This window comes from Capra hircus, chromosome 2 (genome assembly GCF_001704415.2).
Source record: "Capra hircus breed San Clemente chromosome 2, ASM170441v1, whole genome shotgun sequence".
In the NCBI taxonomy this organism is placed as follows: Eukaryota; Metazoa; Chordata; class Mammalia; order Artiodactyla; family Bovidae; genus Capra; species Capra hircus.
In genome coordinates, this window is record NC_030809.1 from 64307759 (window position 1) to 64329770 (window position 22012).

General features: G+C 37.6%; 1 protein-coding gene across 3 annotated transcripts in view; it reads right to left on the bottom strand.

The window, feature by feature from the left end:
* EPB41L5 (erythrocyte membrane protein band 4.1 like 5) overlaps window positions 1-22012 on the bottom strand; it is a 166129-nt gene that overhangs the window by 86910 nt on the left and 57207 nt on the right. For all 3 annotated transcript variants that reach the window (XM_018061735.1, XM_018061731.1, XM_018061739.1), the window contains exons 9-16: window positions 21879-21966; window positions 20851-20939; window positions 19497-19566; window positions 11975-12144; window positions 10382-10488; window positions 8977-9004; window positions 2567-2609; window positions 2034-2149 (exon numbers count right to left, since the gene is read on the bottom strand). In XM_018061735.1, coding sequence (XP_017917224.1) covers window positions 2034-2149; window positions 2567-2609; window positions 8977-9004; window positions 10382-10488; window positions 11975-12144; window positions 19497-19566; window positions 20851-20939; window positions 21879-21966 — 711 coding nt within the window. The remainder of the gene's footprint in view (window positions 1-2033; window positions 2150-2566; window positions 2610-8976; window positions 9005-10381; window positions 10489-11974; window positions 12145-19496; window positions 19567-20850; window positions 20940-21878; window positions 21967-22012) is intronic.

The following is a 22012-nucleotide window of genomic DNA, read 5'->3' on the forward strand; positions in this document are numbered from 1 at the left end:
CATATGCAAGATTTTCCACACAGTATTCAGTTTTGTTTATAAATAGATAATGGGTTTTAAATACATAAATTCTCAAAAGATAGTTTAAATATTGGGTAATTCTATACTGACATACCAAATCACTCACTCAAATAATGGTGTCATTTAGAAGATATCAGCAATAAAAAGCTACAGAACTGAACAAGGAGTACATTTAGATTAAACTGGTTAAAAGTTATCTGCCAGAAATAAAATAGTCCATTATTTCACCCAACTGTCCAAACCCAGGGAGCATTTCCAAATTTTATTAACATCACTTTCTAAAGGAGGACTGTTTTATATTCATGTGAAAGTATTAGAATCAAAGCATGCAGAAATAGAAATTAAAATGTAGATTCATCTTAAGGCTGGGGAACCCATCAGCTCCAAGACAGGCCAGCTCTATGCTTAGTCCCAGGTCTTGCTGACACACACCGAGGCATGCTGGGCCTGAGGGCCAGCACTGTGCTCCATTTCCACAAAAGCAGTCACAATACAGTTATATAAAGAAGGACATACAGCTCCAAATTTATTTTTCTTGAAACTCAATATTCAGAGACTCAGCATTCTCTTTTTAAATGCTGCATCAAAGGAACTGAGTAATGCCTAACAAATCAAATTAAATAGATTTAAATATGTACCAATTCAAACTGAAAAGCTAAAGATTTAAACATTATACAGATACAAACAAACCAGACTCTCATTCTATATTAACATAAAATGTAAGCATGTATTAAATGAGCTCTTTTCTAGTTCAAATCTCAGTACAATGTTTCTTTGCCAAAGACTTGGTGGTAACAAGGAGACAAAACATAGCCTCTTACTGGAGCTGCGTTTTCAGTAAAAAAGAAACTGTTTTTAACAGCTTAAAAAAATAAAGACTAAAATTTGACATGTAGAAGCCTTGCTGTTTATGCTTTAGGTGTGTGCCCACATGCGCACACACACACACAAAGTACCCCTACTATATTCTCAAGTAGAAAGGGGGGGGGGGGGAAGGGTCATGGGAAAAAAACGAGGGCAAAATCCCCTTGATCTTAGAAACTTATCAAGTTATTTGGAACTGAAGCAAAAATATGCCCAATCATCAAGAGCAAAGCACCTTGCTGTTAGTTAAGCCAAAATAACAGTGAAAAACAATTACATAGCAAAGACTAAAAATAATCACCAACCACTGTTGACCCACCACCATGAAGGAGGAGCTGGTTGCACAGAAAGCTGACCCAAACCTTGAGATCACCAACAGAAACTCATTAGATTTCAGGTACTAAACAAACTGAGAGCAAGAGAAAAAGAGAAAAATCCTATCAATTATCAAAGTTCATTTCATAAACAGACAAAATTTGAACAGATGATGCCTAACATGAGCGCTCAATCAAATAATCCCCAAGGAGCCCCCCCAGGCCATATACATTCATTTGGGAAGGGATGTAACCCATGGATTAACCCCATAAGCAACAAAGTATCCATATTTGTGCACTCACTGTTAGTCTAAAAAAAAAAAGACCCTGGGACTAAACAAATGAAGTATCTTCCCATCATCAGATTATTTCTCCACCTATTCCCCATGGAATAATTCATGCTTTGTTCTATTGGACTATAATTACGGTTCTGTTTTGGCTTTATCTCCAGTCTTTAATAAAGAAACCACATCCGAAGCAATAGCATCATGTTGTGTAGAATAACATGGAATGAAGACATGATCCTTACGGATCTGGGAAAAGGTCCTATTGAGTAGCACTAAAGTCTTTTTCAACGGAAAACCACCGCCACTCCCAGCTCACACTAACCAGTCAGGAGAGCTGTCTCACAGGCTTCACTGACACTGTCACCCTGCTTCATCTGCATCCCTCACTCATCCCAATATGACAGCTCAACAACATGCTTTTTTTGTCAGCTTACAAATATTAATAATTTGCTTTCATTCATATTTCAAGTAGTCTAAGATTATGGCTGGGGATTCAGAACACCCTTAGGCAAGCAACACTTTATTTTGGTTTAATGAATAAACGAACCATTTCTTGTCGTGCTGGTCTGCTCCAGGACTCCTTGGAAGATTCTCGACCTCCACCACCACAGGACCAGAGGGGACAGAAGGAAGCACAGGCGCAGTGGACCTCACACCCCAAGCCTTTGGACACAAATTATAAAAGATCTCTTCACCAGAAAGTAGAATATGAACATGGAATACTAGCTACACAGTGAACAGGTATGACAGTAATAAACATAGCAATAAATGTTTGAAAGCTATATACCACCTTTGGGACAGATAGTTATCTAACTGAATATTGCTATTTTTTTCATTTTACAGGATTTACAGGGTCAGAAAATGTTTTATTATAACATTAAAACCTTTTCTATTATAACATCTGAAGAGAATAAAGTAACAGGTCCCATATTGTTGAGCCATTTTACAGATAAAAAGAAAATGCACAAAACTTTCCCAAGGTTACACCAGTATGAAAACCTGAGTTAATAATACTACTGTTTATCATACTGATAATTAACTACAGTGTTCTAGTGTTTTAGAAGCTTAATATTCTCTTACCTGTTGGGAACCATTACTCTGAGCTGAAACATTGTTGTGAACACTGTAATGGAGAAAAAAATAAAGAAAAAGTGACCATGAGCACCCCAAACTAAGAATGGATGATGTCCAGAACACATCTGTTTTTACTGGCAAACACTTTTCTGCTCATTTGATATTCCCATATACCTGTATTCTACTTGTGCTTTAGATATATACGTGACTATTAATCTCATTTATTCATTGGACAACATCTGTCAAAGACAACAAAATAAAGACAGCTGCATAAATGATTCCTTAAGGCATTAAGTACAAACACCCACATAAACTTACCTGTCACTTCTTCTGTATAGTCCTACCCTCTCAAGATTTTCCAAGGTCACTCAGGATTTTATAGCTCAATAGGCCTTACTATAAACTTAGAAGCTTCTCTATACATTCTTCTCCTCCAAATGATTTGTAAGTATGCCTTTAAATCTTTAGCTTAGGCTGTGCTCATTCCCTTCCCACTACCCCCTAAAAAGCACTTAAAAAACCTCAGCATATAATACAACATAATAAACAGAAACAAACCTCAAAGCTGGCAAGAAAGAACAAATATTCAACAAAAACCCAAAGATGAGATACTGACACAACAGAGTAAAGTAAATTAAAGAGTTTACTGACTTCAGACCTTCTAACATGAGCGTAACTAGTATCCCGAGAAAAGGAATTCAGCTAAGGTAACTGAAAATATATTCAGTGTCATTAAAAAAAAAAAAAAAACTTCTCTGAAAGTGAGAAAAATAATCTATAGATTTAACGAGAACATTGTATTCCAAGGAGATGAAATGCAGAATTCAATACATTCATTTCCTTAATGTTCTACTGCTGACCTTCAAGGACAAGGAAACACTGCAGAGAAGAGTGTAAGGAGATGTAAAAGCACATCACTGCCAGTATCAGGCCAGCACACAGTTCTCCATGGCAACCTTCAAAGAATACCATACCCAGCCAGGATGTCATGCCAGCAACAGGAAGTGGGCAAAGCTTCACAAACACAAAATAAACTCTGAATTCAGGATCCAGGAGCCTTCTCAGAGAGGGAGAACAAAACAGAAGTAGATGATGATGAAAGACAACCAATTAAGAAAGAAATCAAGATGAAAAGGCCTTGCGAAAAGGCTGGGGGAGGAGGAGTAACCATTTTATATCTCGTATTTTACTAACCACAGCTCTATTACAAGTCAAGTCACCAGAACAAACACCTCTACTGCCTGGGTTCAAATCCAAACAGCACCACTAGCTTTGCTCTCTGAACTGCAGTTTCCTTACTTGCATGGGGCTCTTAGCAAAGCACAAAGAACAGTGACAAATACAACTAAACAAACAAACACAATCTTTAAAAAATATATGTTTTGGGGCTGGTGCACGGTGATGACCCAGAGAGATGTTATGGGGAGGGAGGTGGGAGGGGGGTTCATGTTTGGGAACGGATGTACACCCGTGGTGGATTCATGTCAATGTATGGCAAAACCAATACAGTATTGTAAAGTAAAATAAAGTAAAAAAAATAAATAAATAAAAATAAATAAATAAATAATATATGTTTAGTGTAGAATCTGTTGCCAAGGCCAGTGGGGAAGGAAACACCTGTCAGGCAGAATTTCTTTTACTAATCTTGCTGTAATTCCCAAAACACACTGTATTATATTAAGGAACTCTTAATCTCCACGTTAATGAAAACCCACTCTATCTGTATGGTTCAGAAATGACACATTACTCCGTGGCCCTTTGGTTACACTCTGAAGCTTTTCCTTGAACTGGGAATAACTCAAGTAGGTGATAGGTAAAAGATGAAGGAATATCATGAGAGGAAAAAAAGCACTTATAATAAGTGGCATAGAACGCTAGCTCCCTGTTTTAGAACATGGAAGACAGGAAGCACTATTTTCTTATCACTGCACCTATTCTTTCACCTCCACTAGTATGAAAGTAGCAGATTACTTTTCACTACTGACCCAATGCAGCGTCCTTCTTAAAGAAATGTTTTGCTCTAATGCCTTCTCTATGCGTCACTTCTTCCACCATTTCCTTTCCTCTTTTCTGTCTTCAAGTCTGTTCACTAAGTCTGTGCAAGAAGTACTAATAAATGAAATGTGAACTGTCCTTTAAAATGTCCCCTCTTCCTAAGATAGCTTACATTGTCAAGACTCATAAGGGAGTAGTTAGAAACTAACCTCAGCCAATTTAAAAACCTGTTATTCAAACAAGCACAGTTTTTCAGGTCAAATAGTTGTGCTTTTTCAAACAGTACTGTTTTCCATGGTTCACTGGAGCACAGCTGCTCATGCAAACAGAAATCCAAGGGCAGGAATGAAAGGGCATTCCTGCCAGTCCCAGCTCAGGCGCTCTCAAGCACTGTCAGGAGCAGGGCTCCAAAACTTTCAGGAGAGCGGCCCTCTGCTACATTTCATTCCTAAAAATTTATTCTAATTAAAAAGTAATAAAGTATCTGCTTAAATACCCCATTTTTGCTCTGTTTTCCAGAGCCAAAAGCACGCTCAGGAAGACACAGTAAAATTTAACTACCAGAGAAGGCAATGGCACCCCACTCCAGTGTTCTTGCCTGGAGATTCCCAGGGACGGGGGAGCCTGGTGGGCTGCCGTCTATGGGGTCGCACAGAGTTGGACACGACTGAAGCAACTTAGCAGCAGCAGCAGCAAACTAATCTCAATTATAGAAAAGAGACTATACAGTCATATTCACTTTTTGGTCAGAAATCTGTATTTCAGAAAAATTAAAAGGAGGACAAACTCCTGCAAATAAAATAAGTTAATTTTCAACTACATATCACTGCTTGAATGCTTTCTTTTACATTTCTGCAAGAACCTCTTCACTTTAAGTTCTAATATTCTGTCACAGCCTGTTTGTCAGGGAAGTAAGACGTGATTAATTAAACAAACAAACAAAAGACAAATAAAATACTTTACATGGGAACACCTCTTAACATTTCTCCACCATTCTTAAAAGCATAGCTTAAAAATAAACCCAAGAAAAACTAAAGTGCATAGCTCAGAAAACGCAGAAAATGTTTTTACCTAACTAAAAATTCACAGGGCTTCTCTGGTGGCTCAGGTGGTAAAGAATCTGCCTGCAATGAGGGAGACTTGCGTTCAATCCCCAGGTTGGGAAGATCCCCTGCTGAAGGAAATGGCAACCCACTCCAGTACTCTTGTCTGGAAAACCCCATGGACAGAGGAGCCTGGTGAGATACAGTCCATGGGATTGCAAAGAGCCAGACATGACCGAGCAACTAACACTTTCACTCTCAAAAACTTACAGTGGACAAAATCCCTCACCTTTCTCCCTACTCTACTGATTTATTTATTGTTAACAGCTTACTGACAGCTAAAAGAACTTTAGAGGAATCCTTACTCAAAAAGCAGAGTGCTTCTGTGATGAGTCACTAATCATAGCCTGGCTTTACTGGCTTTCTAAATGAAAACAAAACTGAACACGACATCGCAAGGTGAGACCAACCCTACTCAGCACCCAAAACAACTCCTTCTGAAGCAGCTCTAGTTATACATCTGCCGCACAGGAGATTATACAAGTGTTTTTTTTTTTTTTTTTTTTAATGAGAACAATACTAGATTTGTATATCTTGAATCTGATAGTTTACCAGGCATTCCAGGAGGCTCTGCTTCACACCAATGGTTGAGAAGCATTACATTAAACTATACTAACACTACTAACCGAGTCCTCAGAAGCAGGACTTTAAGAATCATGGTCTGAAGACGGGGCAGATCCTCTTTCCAGCAAAACAAACATTTGGCTGGGGAAACTTATTTTTTTTTTAAATCATTAAAAGGAATACATCAAATGGAGACATTTATTCAAGACAATCTACTCAGTCTGAAAGCTGAGTCTGGCATCTGAAACCCAGTTTTCTCTCCTCCTGGTTCTCTGGTGTTCAGTGTTGTGGAAGCCTTACCCTAGGTGGGTGAAGCCAAGAAGACAATTTGCTCCCTGCATCCAGAATGTAAATCAGCTATTTTAAATATACTTGAGAAGTAAAGAAACCACATATGAAGAAATAAAAGAATAAATGTATGACAACAATGCATTCACAAAAAAAGAATATTTTAAACAGAGAAATTATCTTTAAAGAAAAGAAATTCTGGAGTTGAAATGTTCCATAACTAGAACAAAAAGTTCACTTAGAGGAACACACAGCAGATTTTAGCGGACAAAAGAACCAGCGGCTTGAAGGTAGGTCAAGTGAGATGATGTGGTCTGAGGGACAGAAAGAAAAATAATGAGGGAACATGAACAGACTCGGAGGTCTGCAGGTCCCATAAGGAGAGCAACAGGCATGTAATGGGAGTCCTGGAAGGAGAGGAGAAAAGAGCAGGGAAAAAAATGTGAGAAATAATGAGTAAAAACTTTCCAAATTTGATAAAAACAGCTAAGCCATGGAAAAGCAACCAGAAGGGAACTGGATTGACCACACTCATATCTGACTAAGTGGACTTTAATACAAAACAGTTACTAGAAAAAGAGAGGAAGAATAAAATAATCATAAACAATACATGCACCTCACAGGAAGTTCCAAATACATGAAGCACAAAGAAAGAACCAGACAACTAACTGGAGACTTTAACAGTCCACATTTAGTAAAGGGTAGGACTGGCCCAAGATCAGTGATGAAACGGAAGTGAGCAACGGTGACAAGCAAGCAGACCTAACAGCCGCCAACAGGACGTGACCCTCAACAGCAGAATACACCGTACCCTCAAGCACACAGACATGCACCACTGTCCAACACAGACTGCACGCCGGGCCATAAAACAGGCCTTGACAACTGTAAAGGGGCCAAAATCACGTGAAGTACATTCCATAACCACAATGGGATAAAACAGAGAGAGAGAGGAAAATTTAACATACAAATGTGTATGTTAAGCAAGATACTCCCGAGCAGTCAATAGGCCAAAGAAGCTATCACAAGAGAAATCAGAAAACAATCTGAAGGAATAAAAATGAAAATACAACAAACCAAAACTTATGAAATACGATTAAAGTAGTGCTTGGAGAGAAATTCACAGCTATAAATGTTATATTAAAACAATAAAGATCTCAAATCCCAATAAACTGATATTCCACCTAAGGACACCAGGGAAAGAAAACTAAATAAAAAGCAAGCAGAAGGAATGAAATAATATACCAGAGAGAAAGTTAATGAAATAGGATATAGAGCAAAACCAAAAGCTGGCTGAAACCAAATGAAACCAAAAGCTGGTTCTTCAAACAGGCCAACAAAACTGACACACCTGTACCTAGAGTGACCAAGGGAAAAAGAAACTCAAAGAACCGAAATCAGAATTAATGAGGGGTGTGTATGCTCAGCCATTCAGTCGTGTCCAGCTATTCTTGACCCCATGGACTGTAGCTCGCCAGGCTCTTCTGTCCATGGGATTTTTCAGGCAAGAATCCTGCAGTAGGTTGCCATTTCCTCCTCCAGGAGATCTTCCCCACCCAGGAATTAAACCCATGTGTCTTGCGTCTCCTGCATTAGCAGGCAGGTTCTTTACCACTATGCCACCTGGGAAGTCCCGAATGAGGGGACATCACCACAAAGCTTACAAAAATAAAATGGAAAAGAGAAAATTATGAACAACTGTATGCCATAAATTAGATAATGTAGGTAAAATGGAAAAATTCCAGAAAAACACAAACTCCTAAACTGATTCAAGATAAAAATTAAACATGAATACATCTACAACAAGAAACTGAACTGGAAATTTAAAAATATGACATAAGTAAAGCCCAGGCCAGATGGTTTTAATGCTCAATTCTATCACATATTTAAAGAATTCTTTACAAATTCTGCCCTAAAATTAGAAGGAAATATTCCCCAACTCATTCTATGAAGCCAGAACCACCCAGATAAACACAGTACAAGAAAACTACAGACCAGTGTCTCTGATGATACAGACACATAAATCCACAACAAAACTAGTGAACCAAATCCAGCAACATATAACATAAAGAAAGATTATACACCATGACCAAGCGGGATTTACCCCAGGAATAAAATGAACTGCATATCTACAAATCAGCCTTTGTTCTTTGAGCTCCCTGAGAGCAAGGGTGACAGTTTATTCATCTGCATATCCTCAGTCACACACCAATTAACAAATGTATGTCATTCTCATTATGAATAGCACAGCTACCCAAACCCACTCTTCCTCTTCAAATTGCTTTATTTTTGTTGTGCCAAATTTACCTGGCACTATGTATTCATTTGTTCCCTGCCATGTCTACCATTCTCAGGGACAAGGGAACACTCTGACAGGCCTTCACCAAATATTTGTTGGATTAATGACAGCAACTACAGAAATGTTAAAACATTCTAGTATCAACCCCTAAAGAGCAAAACATTACTCACCTGAGTTCTTCAGGTTTTCCTGTACTTGCTGACAGAAAAGAGAAAACATCCCATTAGTCTCCCTCCAACATGATAAACTGCTTTACCATTATTTTTTTTAGTTTTTTGTCCCACAGCACAGCATGGAGGACCTTACTTCTTCAACCAGTGACTGAGCCCGTGCCCCCTGCACTGGAAGCACGGAGTCTTAACTGCTGGACCACCAAGGGAAGTGCCTACAAAAGTAAACCCTGACTAACTGCTTTGTAAGCTACTTTCCACTATATTCAAAAACCTTCATTTCACAAAAGTGTTCTAGGGTTCATGCCATTGAAGTGAGTAATGACAATTATTTCCAATTTTTAAATAAGGCAATAAAATAAGTATACATTAAAAAAAGAAAAGAATCATCTGCAAGCCTCCAGAATAAGCTGATAGTAAAAAATCATCAGTGGAGTCTATGAGGTAATTAAGGATATTAAACAAACTGAAATGGTTTCATTTATAGCTACATATTATGTAATTTATAGGTACATCAAAACATATGACTATAAGTCAGATTTTTGAAAAAATTGATACTGCCAACATCAGGTGATGGCAATTATTTATAATTCTGACACTGGACATATGTAAATTGCAATCTGGGGACTTCCCTGGTGGTCCAGTGGCTGGGACTCTGTTCCCAATGCAGGGGCCCAGGTTTGAGCCCTAGTTAGGGAACTAGATCCCACATGCTGCAACTGACAATTCACATGCCACAACTGAAACTCACACATGCCGCCAACAGGGACTGAGGACCCAAGTGCCACAACTAAGACCCAGCACTGCCAAATAAATAATCTTTAAAAATTCAACTCTGATTTGAACACAGTCACAAGTTTTGCTTACTGGTCAAAGTAAACCACTGTTTGTACTATATAACCAAAGTAACAAACAACAAGGAACATTTATGAATTTGGAAATGTCTATGTACAATATACACTGATGATTAAATATAAAAATTACACTTACCAGAATATTTAGTACTATAACACAATACAAAATAATCTTTACTTAAAATTTATCCATCATATACCAATGTTTTAAAAAATACTTAAGGGAGATCTGAAAGTCAAAAAGGGAGGGAAGATGTTGTTCTACAGAAGAACTAAAAGAGTAAGAACAAAAACTGAACACAAACCTAGCACAGTGCCTGAACTGTGATTAGTTTCAAGCTTAACCTCAGCAACAGCATAGGCAATTTTTCCCCTTGTATTTTTCCAAACTGATTATGCCAGAAGCAAATTCAATTACTTAGATAAGAGTACTTTAGTACTCTTGATGTAACAGAGGTAAGAAGACTGAGACATCTTTCCCTCCAGTCAACAACATAGCAAAAGATAAACTGTCAGGAAGAACAGTCCTTGGAAACAGGGCTGCATTTCACCTTTCACTTGCAGAGTTCGTCGAGAATACCGCTTGCTGGGCCTTCTTTCAAAGGATGTTGATCTTCTTGCTTTATTGGTCTTAGTGGTCTGATACTCAGTTTTCCCACTAAAATAAAAGAGACATTTAACAGGAACAACAGAATTTCAGGCTGACAGTAACCAGATACACAAAAATGACAGAAAGTCTATCCTGAGGTTTTCCTTAAAAGAACCCTCCTGAACTTTATCAAAATAGTCTTGATGACTCTCTTTATCACACCATTCTTTTCACTCTTCAGGCTTGTATGAAAGATGCAACACATGTTGTTTTTTCCTAATTATGCACATCACCTAAGAATATATTAAGTAAGTTTGAAATATCTGTGCTTTTATAGATATTTTTATAGATATCCTCTCTTTCCCACCCACACTCCTCAATGCAAGATGTACAATTAATTCAAGACTTTCCATTACTTTTTCTAATTGTGATATGCTTTTCAAAAGACTTTTTCAGAAATATTAAAACTATTTTAATATTTAATGCTTATCTTCATTGCCATTTAAATTCTGCCAAAATGCCCCCCCTTTTAATGTAAGTAAAATAGAAGCTCTCTTACATGAATTCCACACACAGTCAACTTGCCACATTACTGATATTATCCATTCCTTCTTTAAGTCACACTGAAACATGCTGAAAGCTCACCATCAATAAGCTACTCTGAGTAAACCAAAACATTTCTAGCTTATGACTAACAAACATGGAGTATGCAAAACAATGGAATGTCAGGTTTATAGGGACCAGAAATATTATCCAGATTAATATCCCACTAGTACACCATACCCATTTTCTACACGGTATCTAGCTGCTGGATAAAGACTACTTAAAACTCCTACTACATGGATTTAAACTAGGGGTTAGTTAATACATAAAGCAGACATTAATGTCCATCAACAGATGGAAGCATAAGGAAGATGTGGTAGATGTACACAATAGACTATGACTCAGCCATAAAGAAGAATGGAATAGTGCCATTTGTAGCAACATGGGTGGACCTGAAGGGTATTATGCTACGTGAAATAAGTCAGAGAGAGAATGATACTCTATGACAGCACTTATACATGGAATCTAAAAGGTAAACTAGTGAACAGAACAGACTCGCAGACACAGAGAACAAACTGGTGGTTTCCAGTGGGGAGAGGGAAGGGAGGTGGGCAAAAGACAGGTAGAGGATTAAGAGGTACAAACTACTTTGCATAAAATAAACAAGCTACAAGGATATAGCATACAACGCAGGGAATATGGTCAATAATTTATATAACTAAACTGTTTTTAACAGGAAAAATTCTGTTATATTACTCCTTTAAAAAAAAAGAAAACATCAAGAAGGATATGGAATCCATTACACCATTACAATATTCTCTTATCTTTTCAGGAAATTACAACCAATAACAATATATACCATTTTTTCTTTTACTTTGGCAAATGAAAAACACTGGCAAACTGATTCATCTTTCTATGCTCTAGTTCTCACATCTGCAAATGAGGAACTGGGCTACATTTTCTGGCCTCTATGAAATTATGAAAGATACAGCAAGCAGCCACAAACAGTCACCTGTATCTAAACCGTGATCCTAATCGAATAAATCCTGATCGATGAGAACTCTTTTGGACAGGGCCTCGCAGGCGGAAGAAGGCATGATGCTCCACAGCACATTTCCATAAATGTTTGCATGCTTTGGGATGGTCCAGCCTAAAGACAAACGTATGCTCCTGCTCCTTGCCCTGAAAAAGAAACGGATGTTAACAGAGGTAATTATTAACTCAGATACTCCTGTCACCTGTTTTTCAGCTATAAATACAACCACAGCAATATCAAGAATCAAATACTAATAAAGCATCTGGTTTGCTCCCTGAAACTCTGACACTCTCTAGAGCTACCTACAGAGAAAGGCAGAGTTAAAATCAAGCTGTCCATTTTCTCAGCCAATATAAAATTCTTCCTAAGAGTTTCCTCTCTAGTTACAAGATCTCATTTCTGAGAGATATTAAATGAACCTTTCTCTGCCATACTTCAGGATAAATGAATGTATAATTATAATTAAAAGGTTCACAGAAGATATGGCAATATACATAACAGCCTTAAAAATGGCCACATTCCTGGTCCTAGTAACCATACTCACAGAAATCAAATTACACTAGTTAATATCCATAGCCACTTTTCTAAGAATTTCACATCAATTGTCTCAATGAGTAGATACCATCAGTAGCTCCATTTTACAGATAAGAAAACTGAGCATCAAGAAATTAAGCCCAACATCACAAAGTTAGTAAGAAAAGAAACTAGACTTTGAACCTAACCATTGAGACACCAGCATTTGTAATAACTAAGCTGTAATGTGTCTCCAGGGGAAAAGACTTTCAAAACCAAAATTTACACCCCAAGATTTTCTTCAATCTCATTTATAAAAGTAAAACTGGCATAAAACCCTAAATGTTCAAAACATGAGAAATGTAATCAAGTAAACAATAACATTATTTAAAAAGTACACAGATAGATCAATGAATAACAGATAAATGAACTAATGCACTACTGGTGATTCATGTTGCAGAATGTGATAACATAGGTTAAAGTGAATGAACTAGAACTACATGGCTACAGATGCTTAGGTAAAATGAGCAAGTTACCAAAAAAAACCACTCCCTTTAATGTATATAATATATGTAATATACATACATATGCAGATTTCTAAAACGTTCTACCATGTGTCATGATGTGGTTATATTTACAAAAGGTTAGAAAATGTGAGACTGATACCCTAAAAGAATGAGGAACAAACGGACAAGCTTTGGCTTAGACCTCAGCTGTATCAAATATACTTTTATTAATTTATCTAGTTCTAAAAGGGATCTGAAGCAGCAAAGCCAAAAATGTTACATCAAAGTGAGTAAAATGGTTAACAGTTTCAATTATACTTCTCAGTATATTTTTTAATACTTTGTCATTTAAAATACTTCATAAACTTCATATGTAGTTTCTTAATAACCTTGATACAGGCAGAGATCCTTACACTTTAAGACACAAAACATACACTAGTCACAAAGGAAAAAATGTATAAACTACATTCCATTAAATTACAATCTTTTTTATCCAAAAGATACTAATAAAGGAGTCAAAAGGCAAACCAAAGTGAAGCTAGTTACAACATATATATCTGACAAAGAAGTGACACCCAGATATAAAAAGAACTTCCTTAGTGAGATGAAAAATACACAACCCAACAGAAAAACAAATGAAAAACTTAAAGAGGCATTTGATAAAAAAGAATATCCAAACATTCAACAAATGTAAGTAAGTGCTATACTGAAATTGTCATCAAGGTAAACCCTAAAATGATTCCTCTACCAGAGTGGATGAAATGAGAAAGAGAACACTGAACACAAGCAAAAGAAGGACAGATTAAACCCTCACACATTCCAGGTGGAGAGCAGTTCACTTGTGTAGACACTGGCAAACAGTCCAGCTGTTTCCGTAAGAGCCAAACACACGCACATCCCAGGGCTCAGGGTAGCACTCTTACTGCCAGGCAAAAATTAAAAAAAACCTCAAATGTCCATTAGCAGCAGCATGGATAAATATTGGTCTAGTCATATAACTGTACACTATACAACAGTAGGAATGAGCCAACTACAGCCACCTCCTACCGCAGGGCTGAAAGCTCACAATCACAGCCCCGAAATACAGAAGGAAGACTCAAAGAGAACAGTCAGTCGGGTGTCATTTATACCAAGTTCAAAAGTCAGGTGAGTGGTTATCCTTGGTCAACTGGACCTGGAGGGGCACACAAGGGAAATTCCCTAATTCTGCTGGGATTCTATTTTCTCACCCTGGTACTGGTCATAAAAGTGTACATAAAAACTCAACAAGCTGTACATTTATTCTTACACTTTTCTGAACGTGTATTTCAATGAAATGTACCAACAAAAACTACACAAAGAGAAAATAAAACAAAAAACAAAACATGAGAAAATGTCTTTCTCAAGACAGAGAAAAGCCTTCTGTGACATAAAACCCAGGATCCATAAAAGATGAATATATTCGCCTATTTAAAAGTCTTAAAGTGCATGACAAACCCCACAATACGCACCATTAAAGGACAAACAACTATTAGATAAACTATTTATAATGTCAGTGACAAATGGCAAAACCTGTAAGAAAAAAGCCAATAACCCAGAAGAAAAATGGGCAAAGGAACAGACAGTTTGAAGAAAAGGAAATCAAGTAATTCAATGTATGACAAGATGTTAAGTATCACTCACAAAACCAGAAATAAAATTTAAACCTACAATGAAATTCCATTTTTTTTAACCTTTCAGATACAAATGCGATTAATTCCCTCCTGGAGGTAAGCCTGAACACTGAAAACTATGCAAGCTGGTAGGATCGCTCTACATCCAGGACAAATGCACATAACCATTCAATCCCACAAATCCCCCTCAAGGACATTACTCTATAGATACTTGTCAATGCATAAATGATATGTAGTTAATAGTGAATAAATGTCAATTAAGGGATAACTGATTAAATAGAGTACACCATACACTAGAACACTATGCATTTTAGTTTGCTTTTATAAGAATCAGTTCAGTTCAGTTCAGTCGCTCACTTGTGTCCGACTCTTTGCGACCCCATGAATCGCAGCACGCCAGGACTCCCTGTCCATCACCAACTCCCGGAGTTCACTCAGACTCAACATCCATCGAGTCAGTGATGCCATCTAGCCATCTCATCCTCGGTCGTCCCCTTCTCCTCCTGACCCCAATCCCTCCCAGCATCAGAGTCTTTTCCAGCGAGTCAACTCTTCCCATGAGGTGGTCAAAGTACTGGAGTTTCAGCTTTAGCATCATTCCTTCCAAAGAAATCCCACGGCTGATCTCCTTCAGAATGGACTGGTTGGATCTTCTTGCAGTCCAAGGGACTCTCAAGAGTCTTCTCCAACACCACAGTTCAAAACCATCAATTCTTCAGCACTCAGCCTTCTTCACAGTCCAACTCTCACATCCATACATGACCACAGGAAAAACCATAGCCTTGACTAGACGGACCTTAGTGGGCAAAGTAATGTCTCTGCTTTAGAATATACTATCTAGGTTGGTCATAACTTTTCTTCCAAGGAGTAAGCGTCTTTTAATTTCATGGCTGCAGTCACCATCTGCAGTGGTTCTGGAGCCCCCAAAAATGAAGTCTGACACTGTTTCTACTGTTTCCCCATCTATTTGCCATGAAGTGATGGGACCAGATGCCATGATCTTCGTTTTCTGAATGTTGAGCTTTAAGCCAACTTTTTCACTCTCCTCTTTCACTTTCATCAAGAGGCTTTTTAGCTCCTCTTCACTTTCTGCTATAAGGGTGGTGTCATCTGCATATCTGGGCTTATTGATATTTCTCCCGGCAACCTTGATTTCAGCTTGTGTTTCTTCCAGTCCAGCGTTTCTCATGATGTACTCTGCATAGAAGTTAAATAAGCAGGATGACGATATACAGCCTTGACGTACTCCTTTTCCTATTTGGAACCAGTCTGTTTTTCCATGTCCAGTTCTAACTGTTGCTTCCTGACCTGCATACAGATTTCTCAAGAGGCAGGTCAGGTGGTCTGGTATTCCCATGTCTTTCAGAATTTTCCACAGCTTATTGTGATTCACACAGTCAAAGGCTTTGGCATAGTCAATAATGCACAAACAGATGTTTTTCTGGAACTCTCTTGCTTTTTCCATGATCCAGCGGATGTTGGCAATTTGATCTCTGGTTCCTCTGCCTTTTCTAAAACCAGCTTGAACATCAGTGAGTTCATGGTTCACATATTGCTGAAGTCTGGCTTGGAGAATTTTGAGCATTACTTTACTGGCATGTGAGATGAGTGCAATTGTGCGGTAGTTTGAGCATCCTTTGGCATTGCCTTTCTTTGGGATTGGAATGAAAACTGACCTTTTCCAGTCCTGTGGCCTCTGCTGAGTTTTCCAAATTTGCTGGCATATTGAGTGCAGCACTTTCACAGCATCATCTTTCAGGATTTGAAACAGCTCAACTGGAATTCCATCATCTCCACTAGCTTTGTTCATAGTGATGCTTTCTAAGGCCCGCTTGACTTCACGTTCCCAGGATGTCTGGCTCTAGATTAGTGATCACATCATCATGATTATCTGGGTTGTGAAGATCTTTTTTGTACAGTTCTTCCGTGTATTCTTGCCACCACTTCTTAATATCTTCTGCTTCTGTTAGGTCCCTACCATTTCTGTCCTTTATCGAACCCATCTTTGCATGAAATGTTCCCTTGGTATCTCTAATTTTCTTGAACAAATCTCTAGTCTTTCCCATTCTGTTCTTTTCCTCTATTTCTTTGCATTGATCGCTGAAGAAGGCTTTCTTATCTCTCCTTGCTATTCTTTGGAACTCTGCATTCAGATGCTTCTATCTTTCCTTTTCTTCTTTGCTTTTCGCTTGTCTTCTTTCCACAGCTATTTGAAAGGCTCCCCAGACAGCCATTTTGCTTTTTTGCATTTCTTTTGCATGGGGATGGTCTTGATCCCTGTCTCCTGTACAATGTCACGAACCTCAGTGCATAGTTCATCAGGCACTCCATCTAGGATGGAGATCTAGGTCCTTAAATCTATTTCTCACTTCTACTGTTTAATCATAAGGGATTTGATTTAGGTCATACCTGAATGGTCTAGTGGTTTTCCCTACTTTCTTCAATTTGAGTCTGAATTTGGTAATAAGGAGTTCATGATCTGAGTCACAATCAGCTCCTGGTCTTGTTTTTGTTGACTGTATAGAGCTTCTCCATCTTTGGTTGCAAAGAATATAATCAATCTGATTTCGGTGTTGACCATCTGGTGATATCCATGTGTAGAGTCTTCTCTTGTTGTTGGAAGAGGGTGTTTGCTATGATCAGTGCATTTTCTTGGCAAAACTCTATTAGTCTTTGCCCTGCTTCATTCCGTATTCCAAGGTCAAATTTGCCCGTTACTCCAGGTGTTTCTTGAGTGCCTACTTTTGCATTCCAGTCCCCTATAATGAAAAGGACATCTTTTTTGGGTGTTAGTTCTAAAAGGTCTTGTAGGTCTTCATAAAACCGTTAACTTCAGCTTCTTCAGCGTTACTGGTTGGGGCATAGACTTGGATAACTGTGATATTCAATGGTTTGCCTTGGAGACGAACAGAGATCATTCTGTCGTTTTTGAGATTGCATCCAAGTATTGCATTTCAGACTCTTTTGTTGACCATGATGGTTACTCCATTTCTTCTGAGGGATTCCTGCCTGCAATAGTAGATATAATGGTCATCTGAGTTAAATTCACCCATTCCGGTCCATTTTAGTTCACTGATTCCTAGAATGCCGACTTTCACCCTTGCCATCTCTTGTCTGACCACTTCCAATTTGCCTTGATTCATGGACCTGACATTCCAGGTTCCTATGCAATATTGCTCTTTACAGCATTGGATCTTGCTTCTATCACCAGTCACATCCACAACTGGTTATTGTTTTTGCTTTGGCTCCATCCCTTCATTCTTTCTGGAGTTATTTCTCCACTGATCTCCACTTTACATATTGATATAGAATACATTCCAAGTTAGAACATAAAGTTTAAAAAGGATAAGTAGGAGAACAGTGCGTAAGCATGGCAACCTCTGCACAGAAATTATATACACATTTGCTTGTATATATGTATAAAACACCTTCAAAAAGATATGTAAGAAGTTAATACTGCATTAGATTAAATCTGAAATTTCATCAATTCTAAGATGTACAATTATTTTATGGCCAATGAAAGTGAAAGTGAAGTCGCTCAGTCGTGTCCGATTCTTTGCAACCCCATGGACTGTAGCCTATCAGGCTCCTCCGTCCATGGGATTTTCCAGGCAAGAGTGCTAGAGTGGATTACCATTAAGTATCACCAATAAAACTATGACCATATTTTTTTATCATACAGAACTGTATCTTATTCTTCTTGAGTGATTCCTTTAGATTCGATACAAATATCATTTAATCACATCTGTGCTTAAATAAAAAGGAAAATATTTTGTAAATAGATTGTCTTTAGATGTGAAACCTGACTCTTCTGAAGCATTTCCAACTCATTTGTCAATAATATAATAATCATGTGTGCCATCAAGACATTTTTTTAAATGCTCAATTATTGTCTCTGATATTTCTCCAAGCTGTGTGACAGGGAAATCCTTTGCACGTATCTCAGTAATACAACTGAAAACTTTCCAAAAACTTGGAATAGTTTTATCTAATTTTCAGGATCTCCTTTTTCCAGGTTCTGCTAAGTAGCCCTACTCACACTTCACTGTGCATATACATCTTTTTAACATTTGACCTGTTTGCTTTTATTTATATCTGTCTATATATTTCCAAGGTATTATTTGGCGTGCAATAAAATTACTCACAATTCCGTGGCTTTTAAAAATGTACAGAGTCATGCAACCACCGTCAAAATCAGGATATAGAATAGTTCTGTCAACCTCCAAATTCCTTGTGCTGTTTCTTTGCAGTCAAGCCTCCTCACATACCCAGTTCCAAAGGATCAGTGAGTGATTCCCTACGCCTGTAAGGGCTGCCTTTCCTAGACTGTCACAGAATGGAATCATATAGTCATATCTTTTAATCAGGCTTCTTACCCTTAGCATAATTCATTTGAGATTCATTCATGTTGTTATGAGTTTATCAATTAGGAACTAGATTTAACTGAAAAACAGATAATCCTTAGTATAGAAGGCTTTATTAAAAAATATTATTAGATACATCTTTTTTTTTTTATTAGATACATCTTTTTGATTAATCTTTTTCATCAGGAACTAAAGGCAAAAAGCCACATTTAGATATAATTTTTTATACACTTAAGATACACACTCATCAACAAAAGAACAAGAACAGTCTTTTATTTAATCTTTAATCTTAAAGACAGAAAACTACAGTTTGAAGATGGTTTGACATAAAGCAAGGAATTATGTTATTAATTATACTAAGTTTCTGTTCTATGACTATAGAACAGTGTGTTTCCCCTTTTAGAGAATTAAGTTACCACGTAACACAGTCACTGTTAAATATGTAATACAATATAATTCCTACCTGATCATCATCTTCTACAACCACCAACGTTAGTTTATTCTTCTTAAAATCCAATCTGGTTATCTTGGGCCTATAATATGAGAATAACAGCCAGATTTCAAATAAATATCCTCGAAGTTTAAAAAATTTGCTGTTACTTCAAGCACATTGATCATCTAACTTCTGAATTGAAAGCTGGTAAGAGGGTAAACATAACCTATACTGCTCAGCGAAAACATCTCCAATCTAAAAAATAGTTAAGATAACAAACAAAAATTTCAAAAGCAATACCTTTGGCAAAACTTATGCTGCACATATATAAGACATTAAAAACGTTAAGGAAAAAGTTGAATGAATAAATATATATATATATCATATATAGTCACAGGTTCCTATGGTGGAAGAAATTTTCTGAGCTTAATAATGTTACAGCAGCAGCACAGGAACTGGACACAGGAAAAAAGACAAAAGCTTTCTAAAACGCATTTTTAGAAAACCCAGATTACTGATTTTCAACTCTTTTCTATAGCCACTTTATGGTCAAAGACATCTTTAATTTAAAAAATTAAAAAAAAAAACATTTAAACCTCACTTTATGGCCCACTTCCCAACTTCATCTCCCACCTGTATTAGTATCTCCTTCCTATACAGTGAAGGGTGGGATTTCCTGGTAGCTCAGCTGGTAAAGAATCTGCCTGCAATGCAGGAGACCCAGGTTCGATTCCTGGGTTAGGAAGCTCTCCTGGGGAAAGGATAGGCTACCCACTCCAGTATTCTTGGGCTTCCGTGGTGGCTCAGGCAGTAAAGAACTGGTGGCAGAGCCGGGTTCAATCCCTGGATTGGGAAGATCCCCTGAAGGAGGGCATGGCAACCCCCGCCAGTATTCTTGCCTGGACAGAGGAGCCTGGTGGGCTACAGTCCATGGGGCTACATCCCCGGGGACAGAGAAGCCTGGCAGGCTAACGTCGCAGAGAGTCAGACATGACTAAGTGACTAAGCGCAGCACAGCATACAGTGAGGAGCAGGGAGTAAAAGGACTGCGGAACGAGAAACACTAAAAAACAGCCACATAACCACATGACAGAGGGAGTGTCCATGTGAACAGTTAATACACAGAACTAGATAATATTTATGTTAAGGTACATTTTTAGCATATGTTGAAACTAATGGAAAATGCAATTAAGAGTTTTAAAAATTGGCTTGGAAAAGCAGGACTACAGATAAATAGGAGGATAACAGGAGAGAGTTGCAATTCATTTACAAGCTTGTCAGAACTATGTCCAAATTCTATTTTATGTTCTAACTTCATATACGTGTTTTTATTCATTTAAAAAGCAAAACAACAGTAATTATCTTTGACATTATCTCTGCTTACCAAAAAAATAAGCCAATTTTGGTCTCTCCTTCAAAAACAAGGACTCCTGTTGGGGTCAGTCCCAAGCTGTAGTCATTCCCATCTCTGGCCTAATTTCAGGGGAGCAACATGTGTTAGCTTTATCTGTATAAAACAGGGTTCACATTTTCAAAGGACTGTTCTTCTTTTCATACTGAATTATATTAATTACATACAGGCTAATATTAATGTGAAAGGTGCTTTCAACAATTAAAACATCCAAAATAACATTCTTAGGAAAACTCATGCAGATTTAGTTCACTGAGACACTATATAGTTTTAATGTATGTGTTCACTGGAAGACATACAGGTAGTGACACTGCCACACGAAAGAAAGCTTTCCAGAGTCTTCCCAAATTCTAGTCACTACTTAAATCACAGATTTTAAAAAAAACTGCATTTTTGGGGAAAATTGAGCTTTTAAAACTAAAAACAACAAATCACCCTGTAAGTTATACTAGACTAGAGCTTATCAATGCAGAAGAGCATGGCAACCCACTCCAGTATTCTTGCTTGGAGAACCCTATGGACAGAGGATCCCTCAGGCTAAAAGTCAATAGGGTCACAAAGAGTCAGACATGACTGAATAGACTTAGTATTTATGCAGGCACAGCTTACCAAAGTCCCCTCAAGCTACAAATTTTTAACTTTACCTTCTAAATTATTTTCATTTTTACAGAGCCTACTCAAGCTTACATGATAAAAGATGATATGAATATGAATGAAAGAATAAAAAGGGATTCAAAAACTAAAGAAAAGAAAACAACAGTGACAACTCAAAACCACAGACACACCTTTTTGGAAATTTTGGCTGTCTTCTTTCTTATAACAAGTTTTTGTGTGAGACTTTCATCATTCAGTATTTACTCTCAATCTTCATAACCACACATCCAAAGTACCCAGTATAGCCCCTGCAAATTACACACTCTCCTTCATACTAAGAGATTCCATAGTTACCTTGAGTCTTAAAGGAATAACTTTCTTAAAAAGCATCACAACACAGTGCTTACCTTAACCACATGCATATCAACCCCATACATTTCTAACCACTTGGCTTTATTCAGATAATTGGTTTCAGCTTGTGCTGGTGTCTGACCTCTGAAATTTAGAAAATAATGAATTTTAAGATGATTATAAATATACA